At 36.9% G+C, this 16,095-nt stretch overlaps 1 protein-coding gene across 1 annotated transcript in view; it reads right to left on the minus strand.

Annotated features, from left to right (window-relative positions):
* Positions 1-16,095, minus strand: part of arap2 (ArfGAP with RhoGAP domain, ankyrin repeat and PH domain 2) — a 156,262-nt gene that overhangs the window by 93,762 nt on the left and 46,405 nt on the right. The window contains exon 8 of the mRNA XM_067437348.1: positions 5,384-5,504. Within this exon, the coding sequence (XP_067293449.1) occupies positions 5,384-5,504 (121 nt within the window). The remainder of the gene's footprint in view (positions 1-5,383; positions 5,505-16,095) is intronic.

The following is a 16,095-nucleotide window of genomic DNA, read 5'->3' on the forward strand; positions in this document are numbered from 1 at the left end:
AAAAGAGTAGAGTTGTAGAGTGTAGAGTTTTTTTCAGTAACGTTTCTGTTAATGTTTAAAATTGCATTAGTATCAGTGGCAGCGTAACACTAGCCTTCATTCATAAAAACATGGCATTAAACAAGTTTTTACTTTCTTTATGTTGTTTCTATTAAAAATGTAAAAACATTTGTAAAAAAAATAAAAAGGAATATTAATTCAGTATATTTTTAAATGATTGAAAGTACTCATTTATATATTCAAATAAATGCAGTCTTGGGGAGAATTAAAGAGTTATTTCAAAAGCATTAAATAAATCTTACCAACCCCAACTGTTAAACAGTCAGTACCATCACAAGGGCTGTGCCAAGTGTGCGACTGCACAGGACCTCGCGCAAAGTAAAGTGACAGCTGACTTGATGTAAACAGACAATAGTTAAAGTGTTAATTTTTGTCCTTTAAAATATAATAGTTAAAGTCATAGACATAGATAAAAATGTGTACCATGATGCTGTATTATTCTACTTGTTCAAATTTTATTATGTTGTAGGCTAACTTGCGATATTTTTCTTTGTGTGAGTCACTCACGTCAGGCCCGTGGAGAGAGATTTATTCGGGCCATTCAAATTTTGATTTTGGCTGCCTCTGAAACCATATATATTAGACTGCCTAAGAAGTTAAACTAAATTGGCTACACTAGAAATCTGCACTCATTGAAAATGAAACGTGCATATGAATACATAAAATGCGCAAATGTCTGGACTCTGAGTGTCAGCATATGTCTGAATCTTCCTCATGCTGCTTTTTTATTTTTATGTTTTTTTATATAGTCTAATATTTAAACATAGCCTAATTATATAGGCTACGTTTTCTTTAACCCATGACCAATGAAGTCGCCGGCGCATTCTGATGGACATTGTCCTTTATGTCAGCAGATATAAATCACAATACAATAGATATTTTTAGCCATACATGTGCAAGATATTGAAGGTCTTTGATTCAGAAAACAAATTATTTAGCATGCACTCACTCCAAACACAATGTCTTCATTTCAAAAATGTATTTTGTTAATTAAACACAAAGTTTATCATTTTAAAAGCATTTTTTAAATTCAGTTCACATTTCCACCGAACGAAATTCAAAGTCAAAATAACGCAAAAAAAGAAAAAAAAACTTTGAGTTACCACTATGCAAATTCAAACATTTTGTTCTTTTAATTTGAATTAATGCGTGGATAACATGCCTATCCTTCAATTAGAAATAATGACTATTGCAGTGCTGGAATGTAGCTGCATAAACTTACCAACATATGTTGCATACTTTTTGGAATGACTTTTTAGAAACAACGTTTTAGATGCATAACAACGATTAATGGAAACGCGGCCATTTCGTAATAGTTTTTTAATCGACATTTAGAAGCCAAAATATCACAAAGGTTTCGTGCAAATCTTTAATGGAAACGCAGCTACTGAGAGAGCAGTCCAAACTAATTCAAGTGTACTCAGGCCGATGTGCAAACACGTTTGACCCATTCATTGAACAATTTAAGCGTCAAAATGTGCTCACTGCGTAGTTTAATTACAGTTTAACTTCTTCAACCCAATGCTGTCAAACTGAATATACGATTTTTTATTTTATTTGTAAAAATCCACATAAGCAGCAAATTGTTTGTCAATATAGACCCCCTTTAATGTAGCTACCCTTGGGCCTTGCACATCACATTCGCACAGGGCCTCACGGCCCCCTTGCAACGGGCCTGTAAACAGTAGTGTAGAATATATTTTTGAATCACATTAAATCTGACATCGCTAGCTTTTAATCTAAATCATCATCACTATATGAACAAGCATTTCACTAGCCTGTTAGGCTGCCATCCGTGCATCTGGGTCTTCTGTTTTTCTCTTTCGCGCCTTTTTACGAGTCCATCAGACAACTCTGGTGAGCTGGATTAGTCAACAAACATGGTAACCATGCCATCTTCTCCTGTTATTGTCACTTGCACTGCCTGTAACATGTTTAGCATAGCTTTCTCTGTATATGCCCGTGATTAATGTAGGGAGATAGTCAGGCTGACGGAGAAGATTTCAGAATTAGAGACACGCATCCAAACTTTAATTGAGGATAGTGAGAATGTAAGATCTTTAGGCATTGCTTTGGATGCGACTAGCTTAGTGAATCTTGTACATGTTTTGGTTCTGGCAGCTGAGCTCGAGCAGCCGGGCAACTAGGTGACTGTGAGATGGCAATGTCGCTGATCAAAACACCGCTCTTCCATTCGGATTAGAACATCAAACAGGTTCTCCCCACTCACTGACGCACCCACTGAGAGTCCTGTTGAAAGTAGGGATGCACCGATCCGCTACTCAGTGTCAGTATCGGCTCCCATCTCCTATCTGAATCTGATACTGTGCGTATCATTTTCTGTGTTATTGTTAAGCCCCAGTGCCCCACAAAAAGCACAAAAACATTATAAAGCATCAAAGCTCCGTGCACTATATTAAGTGTTCTGAAGCCATTCCATAGTTTAATGTGAGGTACAGATATATTTAGGTCATTCAATTCAAGTTCACGTCAATGCTTTCCTCCTCTGCGTGTCAGTCGTTCTTCATTCAGCTTTCAAAACTGTGTCGAGCTCAGTTAAGAATGAAGCACTGCGACGCATGTGCGAGAATATGACTTAGAGCAGGCGTTCTGACACATGGAATGACCCGGAAGTGAGGAAATTAACACATCTAAGCTGTTAAATTCTAAAAATGTGAAGTCATATAACTACATTACTGTATCGTCACTATCACTTTATTAATATTCTCGCGCATGCATCGTGGCATTTTGAATGAACTTTTTTTCCTCACACAAACACCACTCTCGTTACTTTATAAAACTATTGTAGAACCACAGTAATGAGGTGGACTTTTTACTGATAAAAGTACCTTTTATGGGTCTTGAGAGATGAAATGTCATTGCTGCCAATGGAGGCCTTTCTGAGCCATTGGATTTCAACAAAAATATCTTCATTTGTGTTCTGAAGATTTGGTTTCAGATAACTGGATCAAAACAACTTGATAGGAGAGTTGAACACCCACGAGCCACCATGAGCAAAGACTTTCCGAATAAACACGAACTACGTTAAACAAATAGTGTTTCATTTTACAGCCCTAGTTATCACTGAAAGTGACCATGGCTTCAACACACCCTCACAGACAGTTACAAATTGCACTATAAAGTCTGAAACCTTGAAAATTGGTTGCTGTGAAAATATTATTTTCCTTTCTCTAGGAAAACATCGTTATTAACAAAATATTACACCCCCATCTCTGAAAGAAGAAACCTATCACGACTGAAGACTGCCCAAGAAAGAGTACACAGTCATGAATGTTTTCTCTCTCATACACACACACACACACACACACACACACACACACACACACACGTGCATCTAAATGATTCCCAGTGTGCTCGATCTCTAACACTAATTCTCATTCTTATCTTTTGTGCTCATCCCATGACCACCCACTTCCAGCTCCTTCATTCACTCACTCATTCTCTCTCTCCTCCTCTCGTGTTTATCTTAAGATTGATGACTCTTTCAGACTGCTATAAAGCTGTTTAAAGATGCATGAGCAGATCGGACCAGTGCTCTCTCTCGGTCTCTGAATTCTTCTTATGGTGGAAAGTACAGTTAAATGCATGCCTAAACTGTCTTCCCTCAGAGTAATTCACTTACAGTGGGTCAGAGGTCATTACACAAGAGCTAGGGAGAATGGGGGTACTGAGGAGACCATTATTTGCTGATATTCTTGGACACTATGGCACACAGCAGTGCTATTAGCCACAGATTTACCACAGTAATTGCGGTGGGGAAAGCAAAAGGCTGTGTCAATAACATGGTAATTGATTGGCTCATGGTGAACCCCTCACCCTTGCACTGCTTCTTTTACTGCAAAGTGTCTTAAAAAGCTAAATAATCTCACCAGTCTGAATGGCATTAAAAAAGGCAAGTTGCTCCATTTATATATAATGACAAATCATATGACATGCTTAGGTGTACAGATACTGTATATATTTGGAGATTTATGGCACAAAAATGATTGAAAGTTAAATGCAATGACATTAAGCCTAGTTTAAAAGAGGCCATATTATGTACAAAGTCTTAAAATGTTTTTGGAGACAAGAATAGGTTTTAATTCTTGACCGTTCCGAAAACACATTATTTTTCACATATTTTACAATTTTGAAGCCCTTATCTAGTCTGAAATGCTCTGTTTAGCTCCGGTCTCGATGAAGCCCTGTTACGATTGGTCAATCACTTCTAGCGTGTTTACCGGTTATGGTAATGGACATGTCACACACATTACCAAAACCGCATATTTTTTTAACACACTACTAACTAGGGTGGACAAAATATCAATAGGGCAATATATATCGTTGTCCTTCTCCATGCAATGCGATAATCAGTACGCTGGCACCAAATATCAATATTTCAAATTAATAAAATAAGGCAATCTAAATAGATTTCCCTGCTCCCAGCATTGCTACTTCATGGCTCATCAAGGTGGTGCTTCGCTTAACACGTGAATAAGGAAAGCATAAACATACATTAACTAGCCTAAGAAAAAGAGGTTTTTAATAAGATAGCGGACAGCAGTGCGAGTAAAATAATAGATGCTCCAGCCACGTCCAAAGTGCAAACCAGCACTTTATCTTTACCAGCATTTTGTTTCATAGTTCATAGACAGATCTTGTCATGTACCATTATAGGGTTTTCTAGCAATATATTGATATATAGCTGCAAAATGGCTGTACCGTGATATTAGCATATCACTGAGCCATGTATTGTGTATCATATCGTAAGGTACCCTGTGATTCTTACCCCTACGAATAACATAGCACAACCAGGCCTCGCACCCCTAACCCATCTCCCCCTTTTTTATGTTCTCTTAAGAAAACTCAAGTATACAATCAGGGATTTCAGAAACAGTGCTGACATATATGATATAGTGATCTCCATTATAAACCATAATCGAGCCATTTTTACTGTCTTTAAATCAGGATTTATTGCAGCTTAGTAATTAATATTAAGAAAAATATTGCATAAAATATGCAGGCAATGACGTGGCAACAATATGTACCAACTCACTGTATATTAAATATAAAGCTATAAATAATCATCATCTCGGTTGTTTCAGATTTTCCTTGAGTCTGGCTTCTCTCTCTCACTTTCACTCTCTCTCTGATTCAGTGTGCTGTTAAAGATCTACTCAAAGCATCTTATAGCAGAGATGGTAAAACGATAAAAATATGAGTTAAAGATGATAAAAGATTAAAAGTGTGAGTGAATTGGTTTAAAAAGGTTTAGTAAAGGGGGGTTGAAACGTGAAATGGACAGAAAAGCAAAGAGCCTCACCTTCTTTCTCTGCCCGAAATACAAAGGTTCTTACAGAGGTGACTACCTCAAACTTATTTTCACCCAGAGCGCGAACTTGCTTAACTGCGGAAATAGGTATCAGGCCCTTCGAGTACATCTCCTGCAAGGAATAAGTGAGACAGAAAAAATACTCATAAATACTTGCAAAGTGCATATGTTCAGATAAACTACCAGTCAAAAATGCTTGTTTCTCACCATCTTATAAATGATAATCAAACAACAGAAAGAAACAAAACTAAAACCCCAAAACAAAGACAAAACAAATCCCCAAAACATAAAAAAATAAAATAAAATAAAACTAAACCCAAAAACAAAACTAAAACCCCCAAAAAGCCAAAGACAGAACTAAACAAAACTAAACCCAAAAACAAAATTAAAACCCAAAAACAAAACTTGAACTAAAACCCCCAAAAAAGCCAAAGACAGAACTAAACAAAACTAAACACAAAAACAAAACTTGAACTAAAAAAAAACAAAAAGCCAAAGACAGAACTAAACAAAACTAAACACAAAAACAAAACTTAAACTAAAACCCCAAAACAAGCCAAAGACAGAACTAAACTAAACCCAAAAACAAAACTTAAACTAAAACCCCAAAACAAGCCAAAGACAGAACTAAACAAAACTAAACCCAAAAACAAAACTTGAACTAAAAACCCCAAAAAAGCCAAAGACAGAACTAAACAAAACTAAACACAAAAACAAAACTTAAACTAAAACCCCCAAAAAAGCCAAAGACAGAACTAAACAAAACTAAACACAAAAACAAAACTTGAACTAAAAAAAAACCAAAAAGCCAAAGACAGAACTAAACAAAACTAAACCCAAAAACAAAACTTGAACTAAAAACCCCAAAAAAGCCAAAGACAGAACTAAACAAAACTAAACACAAAAACAAAACTTAAACTAAAACCCCCAAAAAAGCCAAAGACAGAACTAAACAAAACTAAACACAAAAACAAAACTTGAACTAAAAACCCCAAAAAAGCCAAAGACAGAACTAAACAAAACTAAACACAAAAACAAAACTTGAACTAAAAACCCCAAAAAAGCCAAAGACAGAACTAAACAAAACTAAACACAAAAACAAAACTTAAACTAAAACCCCAAAACAAGCCAAAGACAGAACTAAACTAAACCCAAAAACAAAACTTAAACTAAAACCCCAAAACAAGCCAAAGACAGAACTAAACTAAACTAAACCCAAAAACAAAACTTAAACTAAAACCCCAAAACAAGCCAAAGACAGAACTAAACTAAACTAAACCCAAAAACAAAACTTAAACTAAAACCCCAAAACAAGCCAAAGACAGAACTAAACAAAACTAAACCCAAAAACAAAACTTAAACTAAAACCCCAAAACAAGCCAAAGACAGAACTAAACTAAACCCAAAAACAAAACTTAAACTAAAACCCCAAAACAAGCCAAAGACAGAACTAAACTAAACCCAAAAACAAAACTTAAACTAAAACCCCAAAACAAGCCAAAGACAGAACTAAACTAAACCCAAAAACAAAACTTAAACTAAAACCCCAAAACAAGCCAAAGACAGAACTAAACTAAACCCAAAAACAAAACTTAAACTAAAACCCCAAAACAAGCCAAAGACAGAACTAAACTAAACTAAACCCAAAAACAAAACTTAAACTAAAACCCCAAAACAAGCCAAAGACAGAACTAAACAAAACTAAACCCAAAAACAAAACTTAAACTAAAACCCCAAAACAAGCCAAAGACAGAACTAAACTAAACTAAACCCAAAAACAAAACTTAAACTAAAACCCCAAAACAAGTCAAAGACCGAAATAAACAAAACAAAACACAACAAAAAGACCAAAAAAAACATGTTTGGATGCACTGAATCAGAATCGAAAGATAAGCCCTTCTGCTTAAAGAACATTTCATTAGTCACCTCATGAATACACACACACACACACAGAGCATTCCCATACTTCATTTTGTGTTATTTTATAATTGACAATTTCACTAATGATTTTAAAAAGCAATGAAAATGAATGAGTAGATGCATCAACACTTTTGACTGGAAGTGTACAAACATTTGAACATCACTTTCATCCACTGTTTCCAACAAAGCTCAATCCAGCCATAATGCATCCGTTTTCTTTTTTTTCTTTTCTTTTTTAAAGAAGAAAAAATAGGGATTGAGTCAAGCACACACTCACACACTCAAGCAGGCCTGATTCCTAATACCAGTCCCCAGCTAACAGGCTTGGCACTCCAGTATTTATAGTCTGATGTTTTGTGGGGAGAGATGAGGGAAACAGAGCTAGTTGTTTAGAGAAAGGAGTGTTTGGTCTCTCTGTGTGCTTCAAACCAACATAAGCCACCAAAGCAGCAGTAGAGCTCTGTGAGACCTCCTTTAGTCTACAGAACTCATACACAGTACTCCAGTCGCTCTAAAACAGCAGACTGTGATGGATAGAAAAGGGCAAATAGTGTGGAACTGAAAATGAAGAGAGAGAATGAGAGGGAGACAGAGCTCTGCTCCAAACCTAGTGAGCTGCATACTCCGAGGCAACATAGGTGACAAGTCTTCTCTAAAAGGCAGACATCTTCATTGAGCAACCTTGTTTTAGCCGAATACTAAAGTAACGTTGCATACATCTTTTTGTGAAGAAGGCCATCCCAGAACACACTGTGATGAGCTCAGCAAAATAAATTCAAGGTACACTGGGGTTGGTAAATATGATTTCTCCTTTTTTGCATTTGAAATACATTTTCAAATGTAATTTATTCCGTGACGGTAAAGCTGGATTTTCAGCATCATTACACTAGTATTCAGTGTCAGATGATGCTTTAGAAAACATTCTAAAATGCTAATAATAATATATTTTGAAAACAAACATGCTTTTTAATATTTGTGAATATTGGGATACATTTCAGATTTTTTTTTTTTTGATTAAAATCACTTTCAATCAAATACTGCATTCTTGCTGAATAAAAGTATAAATTTCTTTCTTTGTTTATCGTACTGACCCCAAATTTTGCATGTACTGTATACAATATAACATAATACTATAAATATATTATTCATTAAATACAGAAAGTATAAAATAATGTAATGGTGTAATCAATAAATAAATTATGACAAAACCATTTTTAACAGAATTTGCATGTATTATGTATATTTATGATGAAGTACAATGTTCGCTTTTATTGAAATTAGTTTAGTCGAGTCTTATAGAGCGCCATTTGCACAACACACAAGCTGCTGCCTATTTAGGTCGTTCCAAAACATTCGGTTTAAGTAAGATGCCTTGGAAGAGAGCTGCCTATGTAGACAGTAGGAAGTGAAGTAGTTCACTGGGTTTAGGAACAGAGCTAGAGTGAGCTACATAGACAAAGGAAAAAGGCAAGAGAAGAGAGTGAGACAGAGGAAAAAATGAAAGAAAGATTCATTTGTCCATTTCAGTTGGCTGTTAATTATTATGATGACCTTGCACTATTTCTAGAACTCGTCCATCCAGAAATAGAAGAGAAGATTTAGTGAGGGACCCCCCTCCTCAGCTAGCACAAATGGAAGAAGTAATGCCAAAGATAGACAGGAAAAGAGCAGATGAGGGAGAGAAAGCTAGAAAGCAGAGAATGAGAAAGAGAGAGGGATATGATAGCTTGGGGATTGCTTGATAGAGAGAGAATGAGTGAAGAATCAAGGGATCAAGGAAGAGAAGCTCACAAAGAGAGAAAGAGAGCGAAAGTGGGGTCAGAGAGAGCGCCATCTTCTCAAATTAAGGCAGCATGTTAACAACGATGGCTGCCGCTAACCCTAATTATGGTAGGGGGCAGTCATCACCTCTCCCTGGGATTTCACTCCACGCTCACGCTTTCTCTCCAGTTTTGCATCCTTCCCTCCGCAGCCATGTTATGCCCACGAACTTTCTGGCATTTTAATGAGTCTAAAATCTGGACAGCAGCGGAAGAGAGTAAAGGGGGATAAAAGTGAAGAGGTGTGCATGTTTATAGGAAGCTAAGTGGCAGTAATGAGGCGCTCTCTAAGCTGGCGTTAATTATTCATTATAATTACGATTTTCAGGGTCTTGATGAAGGGGGCTTGAAGTGTACATGTGCAAATGCAAGCGCATCCATTAAGAGTTTAGAGACGGTTTAAGTAGGTGTGTGCTTATACAAACACACATATAACTAAGACGTATGGTGCACAAAGTTTATAGCAGGATGCATTTGTATGGCTTGTGCACATCTGTGATGACATGTCATGCTCACAGCAGGTTGTTCTATACATGCACTTTGATGATTAAGAATACATACATCTGAATATGCAATAGAGTTGAAGAGACTGATGAAGTCTGCATTGGATCAGAAACCCACAGAGTGCTGTAAAACCATTAGCTTTTGTTTTCACTAGGGCTGGATTAGTTCTGCAGCGGAGCCATGGGGACACCACCTGGCAGAGGTGCGCTAATGCAAGTCAGGAAAGTGTGTAAGCTGACTTAAATGTATTGTGTGGAGCAAAAATCAATATAATGCATTTGCATTTTATTTTATTTTTACAAAAACACACACCTGAATGTATTATTCTAAAACAACTGCTGTCATTCACTATCTGTCAAAACTGGAACAATAAAGATTTTTTTCATGCATCTGAAAGAATTCTCTTGTGCACACCAAGGCTGCATTTATCTGACTAAAAATAGAGTAAAAGGAGTGCTATTGTAAAATATTATCATTTAAAATAACTGTTTTCTGTTTTAATATATTTAAAATGTAATTTATAATATGATTTGATACTCAAATACTTACTGGTCCTGGTTATTAAGTTGAAAGTAGTTATAACTTTATAAGTGTCTTTACTCTCACTTTGACCAATTTAATGTCCATGTTGAATAAAAGTATTCATTTCTCTAGAAAAATTTACTTAATACAAACTTTTCAATGGTAGTTTGTATTAAGTACATTGCTGTGAGCATGACAGTTTAACATTTAAATAAAAAATATTCTTAAATATTTAACTTTTTTCTTTTTAAATTAAGGAGAAAAATCAACATTTTTATTTTCAGTTTATATATATGTATATATATATATATATATATATATATATATATATATATATATATATATATATATATATATATATATATATATATATATATATATATATATATATATATATATATATATATATATTATTTTAAATGTAATAGCATTTTACAACATTGCAGTTTTTACTGTGTATTTGATCAAATAAAGGCTTGGTGAGCAAGAGACTTCTTAAAAAAACATCAACTATTACCATTCTTAATTATTCCCATGCAACTTTTGACCAGTAGTGTATAAGTTGCAGGTCATGGGAAGCTCACTTCTGCCCTAAGCTGGAGGACTACAACCATCAAAACAAGAGGGTGGGTGGTGAGAAAGCTTTTCACTGGCACTCCCAGAGGACTTTTGAGATTTTCTGGGTTTTTAACACAGCTGTACTTCAGATAAGAGGTAACTGATCCCAACCCAAACATCTCTACACACCCTGCCTACCGACATGTGACACTCTAAACCTCTTTTACTCGCACATAAATGCTAAAAGTCTGTGAAAGCGTTACTTGGATCCCCTAATGTCGCAGACCTGGTCGCAAGGTTGATGAAACACAGGTAAGTTTGGGGCAAGACCATGCTGCTCCATCCCCTGAGGGTCCTACAGAAAACCAGTGGGAGTGTTGTGCTTGCCTCTCTCCCACGCTTAAGGAGGTATCTGATTGATGACATCATTATGTGATGTCAAGAAGTGAGCAGTGATTGAGATTAACCATTTCAATCAGAGAAGAGAGACAAGGGAGAGAACGTGTCCGCTAAGGACAATCAGTTAGAGGAAAATTTCGTTGAAACTTTCCTTAGTTTTCTTAAGCACTGTTAAGAAAATTGCTAACTTTTGCTCTATTCATATATAGAAGGAAGCAAGTAAGCAACCATCCAGCAACCAAACATAAACACACTACAAACTGCTCAAAGGCCTAACTTATCACTAATCATAGCATAGCCTCATGGCTGCAGGTTTGATTTTGCCACCACCAAGACCAAGACCAGTGCAAGTCCCCACACTTATGATAAAAGGTGGAATATGCATATGATTGGCACTTCTCTCGTATGTGTGGGTGTATGAGTGTACCATGAGAGAAGTTTTGATCAAATAATCAAAAGGCATTGCAGTTTTGTGGGAATTAATCTTTTTCTTCTATAAGCAAATAACACTTAACTTTTCGTCAATGGGAGGCACTGAAGACGACGTGTCCATATTGTTTACGGTCTATGGTGGACAGAAACACCAAACTGACACTGACAGAGGGCGCATTTGTTTTGTGAAAAGCCCTCGCGCCCATTTTAAAACTCAAAGTTCCCTAAAAATGCTAATCTCGATGAGATATTAATCTCAGACACAGTCCATTATGTCTTAAATGAATGTGAATAACAGGAGGTGGAATATGTATCATACAGATATGCATGAGTATGCTGCTTAAGCAAATTATTTTAAATATGTACATATTTTTCATTTACAATTTGAAAATGTTAATGTGCAGCTTTATTGTGCAACAGCAAGCAAAAGAAACCCTGTACCTCCATTTTATTTTGATTAACTACAGTTTGATTTAACAAATATCTCACATGTGCAGGGTATTTCCTGGGTCAAAAATGGTCTTTGGTGGTGGCTGACAGACCTGCTCACACACACACACACACACACACACACACACACACACACACACACACACGCACGCATGCACATGTCGTGTTTCCATGTTTTATGGGGACTTTCCATAGGCGTAATGGATTTCATACTGTACAAACTGTACATCCTATCCCCCTACACTGCCCCTGCCCCTAAACCTACCCATCACAGGAGACATTCTGCATTTTTACTTTCTCAAAAAAACTCCTTCTGTGCAATTTATAAGATGGTTTCCTCATGGGGACCTAAAAATGTCCCCACAAGGATTTCGGATATTGCCATCTTTGTGGGGACATTTTGTCCCCATAACGTGGGGATTACCAGGTCACACACACACACACACACACACACACACACACACACAGTAAAAAGTAGCCTATACACGTGATCTGCAAGCGTAGGCTAATACTGACAATATATTTAAAAAATGCAACGAAACAGTAATTTTTGCTTCTTGATGTTGATGTTTCTTTTGTTCCAACAGGTTGAATTGTTTTGGTATATAATTATATCAATATTAGAAATGGCATTAACAGTTAACAAATAGCCAAATTTTCTGCCATAATCAATTTAATAAAATGATCAGCTAGCTGACAAACAACTTTGTTCTGTTTTCACCTCACTCCAGTCTAAACTAAATGATTTTAGACTATTTATTTTACTACACATTCAACATACATAAGCTGAAATACTGTGGATAGTTAAAACTAATAAATCTTACTCTCCACTCTTGCTAAATTGGGTAAGCACACTTGTGTTCTCGTTTCTGAGGTGTTCTGAGTAAATGATTGAACTGATTCGTTCAGTTCAGTGTTGAACAGATCAGTTCTTATTACCATCGTTAAAATGATTCGGTTCAAATGAGTCATTTGGTTGAGAATCGGACATTAGCGGACCCGTTGTGTGTGAATCCCGGCAGTTAGAACCATAGATATCCATAATAAAGGCCCTTATTATGGATATCTATGGTTAGAACCAAGGGGGTAATCTAGCACTCGGAAAGCGTTCCAGGGGCGGCCATTGCTAACCAAGCCATCACCTGCTGTTAGCATCCCATTGACTCCCATTCATTTTTGAGTCACTTTGACAGTGAATAACTTTACATCAGAGGCGTTTAAAGACTCCATTTGTCCATTGTTTATTTCTAAAGAAACACAACAATGCATAAAAGGCTCCGTTACCTTGTATCTTACACTATCGCCCCGCAGAAGCTGTTTTTGTAAAAATAGGCTAACGATTGCGTCATAACCAACGCGACTCTGTCGCACAGTTGAGAAATTACCGTATAGACAGGAGGAGACGCTCGCAGGCAATCTTTTACTGTCTATGAGACAGTCGGGGGGACGTGGAGACATAAAGTCTGATAAAGTCAAGGGGGAAGAATGGAGAGAAGCCCATAGTGAGCCAAAAGCAACGGGAGAAAATATTTAAACAACGGGATTCAGATTTCACTTTCCACAACTACTAGAAGACCTACAGCTGTCAGACAGGAGGCTCACGTCACATCTACGTCGTCAAGCTCAGTCTGAGCCTGAGATAGTTCGCTCAGCCATCAGGAAGTGAGTGCTCCTTTACTGACATCACTTAACGCCGTAGAAGTCAATGGGATAGCTCTGTCCATTTCTTTTACTGTCTATGGTTAGAACATCGCGGAAGGTTTGTCACACATAAAACACTTCATAACTGGATAGAATTTGTTTCCTGTTTATTTAATGTATGATTTATGTCAGCTGTTTAGCTGGTCAGAGAAGATCAATGTTTTTTTAGCACAATTCACACCGAGGGGTAATTCAAAACAGTTGTCCAAATGTGCAACGTTCAACATGGATTCGGTCTTCTGAACTTTTGATTTTGATTAATATGTGAAATATGAGAGAGAGCTAAGAAGGTGCTTATTTTGAAGACAGAGAGAGTGCGCGCGGGGTGGAGTTCTCTGCTCTTTATATGTCCTCAGTGTGGTCTTGACCGGTCTTGATACAAAATCCCGAGTCATCTTCGCCCGAGACCGAGATGAGACCGAGTAAAAATGCGGTCGACCTTTAAAAAGACCGATCTCGAGTACTACAACACTACAAAATGGCAATGCATTTCAGTATTTAAATTGACATTTTCCATAGGCTACCATGTGTGCAACATTTGGAGCAAAAAGATCATTCAAATTGAATAATATAATTTACATTTGCTATTTCCTACAATAGTTTTAACATATTTTGTAGCAAAATGATTATTTAAATGTTATTTTTCTAAATTGCATTTAAACTCCCATTTAAGATACTTGCGATTGCATTTTGATTATATATCCTGCAATGAATGTAGCAAAATTCAATGTGGAATTGAAAATGCAATCTGAGCTGATCAAGTCTCCACCCCGCCCTGTCAATCACCACATCAAGGCAGGGACAAGTGCTGGAAACATGGCGGCAGCAGAGATATTTGAGCCGTTTACTGCCAGATGAAGAGGAGCAAGAACACAGAAAGTCATGCTGAAGTGAGCTGTGGTTTACAACAGATATTTTTTCTCTCAAATAATCTTAGACAAGCTGCGCATTATTATTGTTTGCTTTATCATTATGGTTGTATTTTTTTAACCTTATTCATTCCAAAAATAATGCCATGTATCCCAGTCACCGCACTAGCCATTATTTTTAATGGAAAAGGGACATAGGTGTGTTATTCAAGCATTAAGTAAATTTTGCATGGTGGCAAAAAAAAAATTACATTTCGTTATTTTAACTGAATTCGGAAATGCTTTTGAAATTAAAAACTTTGCTTTTAATAAATAAAATACATATTTGAAATAAAGACTGTTTGGAGTTGCTGAATTCATAGTTGCTCCGAGTTGCTCAGTCCCCTGGATCCACAGCCTTTGTTGTTATTTTGAGTGTACACAAATAAAAGTAGACAGTTTATAATTATGTCTTGTACTTAGCCTATCTGTATGGCTAAAAATGATGGCGTATTGGTGTGGCAGTTGTTTCCGTTGTCATAAAGAGAGGAAAAAATACAACCATACTGATATAGCAAACAATAATCATAGGCAGCTTGTCTAAGATTATTTGAGAGTAAAATAATCTCTGCTGTAAACCACAGCTCACTTCAGCACGAGCGCTCATGATAAGGTGCCACCAACCCCTGGGCTGATCTCTCACAATCACACTCACACTCACACTCACACTCACACTCACACTCACACTCACACTCACACTCACACTCACACTCACACTCACACTCACACTCACACACACACTAATTAAATACATATTTTAATTGTACGAATTTGTGTCATTTTTCAAATCAGACCCCCGTACCCAGCCAAACCCCCGTTGCTGCCGCCACGGCCGAAATCTCACTCTGAACTCAGTTCAAAACTTGAGAGCCTGTATTACAACAACAAATTGGAGTGCTGGAAACAATTTCATAATTAGATGTAAAAACTTTATTATCCAGTTTACATGTTTGCATACAATTTGTGGGATGTGCTGGACCAACAAGTTTAATCCATGGCAGCTCCACCCTGCAACCTACAGGACTTGAAGGATCTGCTGCTAGATCCCACAGCACACCTTCAGGGGTCTTGTAGAGTCCATGCCTCTGCAGGTCAGCGCAGTTATGGCACTGTTATAATGTTTTGACTCATTGGTATATAACCTATAAAAAGTGTGTGGCTGATGGTTCTCTTTTGATTAGGCTTAAAGAAAGACAAGAGCATGGTACACAAAGGTGCACCCAAAGCCTCCTCTTTTTCTATTAGAGCGTCCCCAACCCCACTGTTTCACACTGATGACTTCCTGCATCTAGTGCGATTTCTGTCCTACTGTGATAATACTACCTATATCTGCAAAAAGAGTGAGTGACAGTCGACAGCTACAGAGGATCATTTTAGTTTTATCCCCCTGCAAGTAGAAATTAAAAGAGGGATTTGCAGCAGTTTGGACATTCTGAGATACTTTAGACTGATTGTACATGCTGAGTTGTCACAGCTCTCCCCACTCAAA

Source organism: Pseudorasbora parva, chromosome 1, assembly GCF_024679245.1.
Source record: "Pseudorasbora parva isolate DD20220531a chromosome 1, ASM2467924v1, whole genome shotgun sequence".
NCBI lineage: Eukaryota > Metazoa > Chordata > Actinopteri > Cypriniformes > Gobionidae > Pseudorasbora > Pseudorasbora parva.